General features: G+C 36.0%; 1 protein-coding gene across 1 annotated transcript; it reads right to left on the bottom strand.

Moving 5' to 3' along the window:
- Window positions 1-1,921: 1,921 nt before the first annotated feature.
- On the bottom strand, window positions 1,922-3,716 carry LOC137727615 (transcription factor RSL2-like). The gene is made up of 5 exons (XM_068466443.1): window positions 3,147-3,716; window positions 2,723-3,022; window positions 2,433-2,498; window positions 2,272-2,337; window positions 1,922-2,020 (listed from the first exon to the last, which is right to left on the bottom strand). Exons 1-5 carry the CDS (start codon window positions 3,714-3,716, stop codon window positions 1,922-1,924), a joined length of 1,101 nt encoding a protein of 366 aa, XP_068322544.1.
- Between the last annotated feature and the right edge of the window lie 1,153 nt (window positions 3,717-4,869).

Genomic DNA, 4,869 nt, shown 5'->3' with positions numbered 1-4,869 from the left:
AAAATGACTGAGATATGGGCTTATTATAGCTTTTAGATGCAAATCTGGTTTGAGAGCAGATTTTGTATGTTTGTTTGTTTGATTGGTTGAGTGTCCTTATCTTTGGGGTCTCTTCCTCCTTTTATAGGCAAATTAGCCCAATTGCAGTGACTTTGCTCTTGCCCGAAAGCACTTGGAGGGTAGTGAGTTATTATCTTTTTACTTGTATTGCCACTGAAAAGTGCTTTTTGGCTGATTGTGAGTTAGTCACCATAACTTGACATTTAAATCATAGGCACATGACCTATGCATTAATGGGAATGTGCCAATTTGTCTCTGGGCTTGATGCTTGGGCTTTGGGCAAGTCTCCCTTCTAATTGGCATCTCTGGACCTTCACACACTTGCATCCCAATGTTCAAATATTAACTCAAACAGTCATCGAATACATTTATATAGAATTACCATATAATACATTGAAGAACAGTATACGGATTAGCAATAACACGTCAATATTTCTCGTGTATTTATTCTTGTAGTGTATGCATATTGAGAATAACAGGTCAATAATATGGATTAGAAAAAGTGGTAGTGATCCAAGGTGGAGACTACAGGTGAGATGTGATGGTTCAATGATGGCTGTAGATGCATGGTGTGGCTCAAGCAGGAGGTTCTGATCAGACAATGAAAACGGGGATGATTTCTGGGTTTCACGACTTCGTATCCTATAGACCTTTTTTTTCTCAAACTAAACCAAAGGACAACTGTATCAGAACAAACAACGGACAAGACAACAAACAAATTGCAAGTGGCCCTTTACCACATTAGTAGAAAGGTGTTGAGTCCTTGCATTACGGCATGGGTTCAAACTCGTTAGTGGCTAATCTAACATCTAATCCAACAAAATCTATCGTTTGATAATAAAAAAAAAAACACAAACCAATACGAAGAAGAGGAATGTGACAAGACAAGCAAACTAGCTACCAAGAACAAATTCAACCCCGAAGGATCAAACTTGCTCTGGTACCATGTTGAATATTAGAGTACGCAACGAACAACTGAACTAAATGAATATAAAATTTTATTAAATGGAATTGCCAAAAATGCTATATGAACCGAAGAGGCTACATCTTGACTGAGTTGTTTTCCAAATTAAATTACAAGCTATCTTTATAGCGATATAAACCTAAAAAAACCCTAATGTGTAAATGCCAAAAATACCAAATACAAAATCAAATCAAATATCTAATTAATTTTCTAAATAAACCTAATAAATTCCAACATGTAAAGCAATAGGGATTGCAATGCGCTGTAATTTGAGGAAGAATTGGCAATGACACGCCACTTTTTTACAAATTATTTGTCTTTTTTTTTTTCACTTTTAGAAAATTGTCAAATTTTGAATTTGGACTAATACGTCATGTTACTAATTTTCATTGACAACAGTTATCACATAAATCATAATAGAATATAAATCCTCAATTTAAAACAAACTTCAAATAAATGTATAAATATATATGTGCTTAATTAGGAAATCACAATGAATTCAATCTGACTCGTATGTTAAGTCAAATTGGAGACTTCGACTAGAATTTTTTTTTCCAACATCACCTTTATTATCATCATTCTGAAGTGGAAGAATAACATCTGCAGAATAATCATCCTATCACGGTAACATGATCAAGCCATTCAACCAAAAATGAGTACATTGGAGGAGATCTAGTTTTGGTAGTGGAGCTCACAGCTCAGTTGCTACGATTCGATAAAATAATTAGGACTTGACAAGTGCTATTTAGGACTTTACTACTCTGCATAACTAATTCTTTTTTTATGGAAAATGCTGTAGAACCTAACTTCTTTGCGAACAGTTTTCTCAACTTTGTCACGTAAGTTGAGAGTTGAGAGAAGCATAGAATTCCAACGCATTTTCCAATCTCAAAATTTTTATGATTGCTGTGGTGTGGTGAGCTTCAGATCAAGTCCTAGGTCCATTCCCCTGTAACAGATGGGAGCATACATCCACGTATCATCAGAGCTTAACAGCTACAAAACCACAAACAAGGGGACCAAAAAAAAAACCCAATATCAGTATCTATTCTCAGATAGAGTAATTGCTATATGGACACATAAAAACCGACATATTTGCTGAGACACTCTCTAATGCAGGTGAGTCCTACGTCCAATAGAAAGGCCCAACCATACTATTGTGTCCTTTTCGTGTTTCTTTGAATAGAATTATTGTTTCAGATTTCATTCTAAACCTTCTTAATTAGAACATTTGATTTTGTTATTACCTTAATTTGGAGTTGTAAAAATTTCACATAATGGACAGCTTCCTCAAGCATTGTGCTAATATCAACCTGCATTTTCACACATCTAAGTTAGATATTTGAGAATTCAATCTGCATCTATGTTTTTTTGGACGAAATATTATGTCTCAAGGAATTATGCCTACCTTTGTTCCATTGGGGATAAGGCCCTGCAGGACTCTCAGCCTCTCATTTATTTTCTCTCTTCTTTTCTGCACGACAAAGGAAAAATAGAAAAATGAGCTATTTTACAAATGGAAAGTGATTTTGGGACATCAGGTTTATTTCTGCTCTTCGATCGAATAGATTATAGAAAAATCAAGAGATAAAAATAAATAGGAATGTGCAAGTGGAGAAAATTGGTATGCATATATCATTTTCTTAAAGGAAAATAGACACAGTCTATAAAACCTTTTTATAGTGTATAGGAACTCACCCTTGCATAGAGGCTTTGGGGATCAGTGGCTGACCCCCTTCTAGCTCTTGATTTGCCACTCAAGTTGAGAGCTGCAACCTCTGTTGGACTCAAGCTTGAAGTTGAAGTAATACTAACTCCTCCACTCAGCTCCTGAGAATTCTCATGGGAATGTGAGGCAGCAATATTGGACTGATCATCTCCTGAGCAGCAACTGTAGCTCTGTCTGTTGAGCCCAGCGGCATTACCGTCTTCTTCATTGTTGCTAGTTGTCACCTGCCGGCTTTTCTTTGCCTTTATGTTCCTCTTCTTCATTTGAACCTGCATTGTATTTATGATCAGAAAATGCTCAAATAAACCAACTCCTGTCTTATTATTATATTTTTAAGAAATGGTAACAATTAAGTAATTAATTTTGACTGAAGGGTGAGAAAAATACACTTACATTTTCTAAGCTTTGAGATATTTTCAATGAATTCTTGGTGGGGTTAATGTCCTCCATGGATTGTTCTTTTGCGGCAGTCATATCAAATCTCTGATTGCCAAGGGCCACAGCTTCAGCCGGGTTTCCACCACTCTCTTCTGCATTGCCATCACTTGTTTCTTGGTTCAAGCATTGATCATGATCTCCTTCAATGAGAGAGGAATTTAGGGTTTTGATCACATCCCCAGCACCAAAATCAATAGACATAGAGATTTTGCTGTTGTTTGTTACCAACATGGGGTGAGAAGATTCACTCAAGTAGTAACTCTCACTGCTTGAAGTGGGGTAAAAAGTCCTATTACCACCACTAAAATTACCCTCTAGTGAATTTGAATAAGATGTTTCTGATGAATAATAATTTGAACCTTCATAGTTGCCATCAGACCAAAAAGCATCTGGAGTTATTCCCATGCTTGATGTTTGGTTTGAAAAATTTCCAAGCAACTGGGACATGAAATCTACTTCCTCAGCAATGTACATCCCACTGAGAGAGGTCCATTCTCCCTCTGAAACAGCTTCAATATGCTCCATTTTTGCCCAAGGAACAAAAAGGTTTGTCTTTATTCTAAATTAAGAGATGCTGTATGAATGAGTGGTGGAAATGAAATTAAAGTGACTATTTATACCCTACTGTGAACTCAATTATAATAATACAGAATGATGTCATTAATCATATCCAGGGTTTAGTTAATCTGAACAATGCCATAACAAATCACAAATCTTTGAAAACCAATTTGCAGGATTCCCTGCTGGGGCCAAGACAGCTCAGATGGAACCAAGGTAAATAACATAACTTGAAAAACAATGTAGAAATTATGGTTCGAGAGTGAAGGGAATAGTACTCTGTAGTGTCATGGACAAGTCATTATCACTATATGATTAGTTAGTAACTTAAGAAAACGGTTTAGTATGACAATCACACACCCACCTGGTATTACCAACAACAACAACAAAGTCTTATTCCACTAAGTGAGGTCAGCTGTATGAATCCTAGAACATCATTGTGCTCGATTCTGTGCCACGTCTTTCGTTAGATCCAAGTATTCTAAATTTTTTTTTAGAGTCTTTTTCCAAGTCTTCTTAGGTCTTCCTCTACCCTTTGGTCCTAAACCTCTATCTTGTAATCACATCTTCTAACCGAAGCGTCTGTAGGCCTTCGTTTCATATGTTCAAACCACCTTAACCGATTTTCTCTCATCTTTCCTTCAATTTTAGCTACTCCTACTTTACCTCGGATATCCTCTTTCCTAATCTTATCCTTTCTCGTGTGCCCACACATCCAACGAAGCATTCTCATCTCCACTACACTCATTTTATGTACGTGTTGATGCTTTACCGCCCAACATTTCGTGCCATAAAGCATTACTGGCCTTATTGCCATCCTATAAAATTTTCCTTTGAGCTTTAGTGGCATACCACAGTCGCACAACACATCCTATGCACTCTTTCACTTCACTCTTACAAATATTATAACACGTGAATTTTTTAACCCAAGTTCAAGAAATATATATATCTAACTTATCTTCAACTCATATTATACTATGAATAACATCACTAGTGCATATGAAAAGTCTGATATTACTAATTTACTACTAATATTTAGCTTAAATTTGTGAGAAACAAAATTTTAGCCCATCCTAAACCTAATTTGCACTCTTTGCTCCAACAAAAGAAAAATACTAAC

This window comes from Pyrus communis, chromosome 3, assembly GCF_963583255.1.
Source record: "Pyrus communis chromosome 3, drPyrComm1.1, whole genome shotgun sequence".
Taxonomy (NCBI): domain Eukaryota; kingdom Viridiplantae; phylum Streptophyta; class Magnoliopsida; order Rosales; family Rosaceae; genus Pyrus; species Pyrus communis.
The sequence above is the reverse complement of the archived record's forward strand: the minus strand, read 5'-3'. Positions and strand labels throughout refer to the sequence as shown.

Excerpts from the sequence above, each read along its gene's own strand:
- LOC137727615 (XM_068466443.1), bottom strand. The coding sequence starts at position 3,716 with ATGGAGCATATTGAAGCTGTTTCAGAGGGAGAATGGACCTCTCTCAGT. Across the intron at positions 3,023-3,146 it reads TATCTCAAAGCTTAGAAAAT|GTTCAAATGAAGAAGAGGAA; the intron begins GTAAGTGTATTT and ends AATACAATGCAG. Across the intron at positions 2,499-2,722 it reads CCCAAAGCCTCTATGCAAGG|AAAAGAAGAGAGAAAATAAA; the intron begins GTGAGTTCCTAT and ends TTTGTCGTGCAG.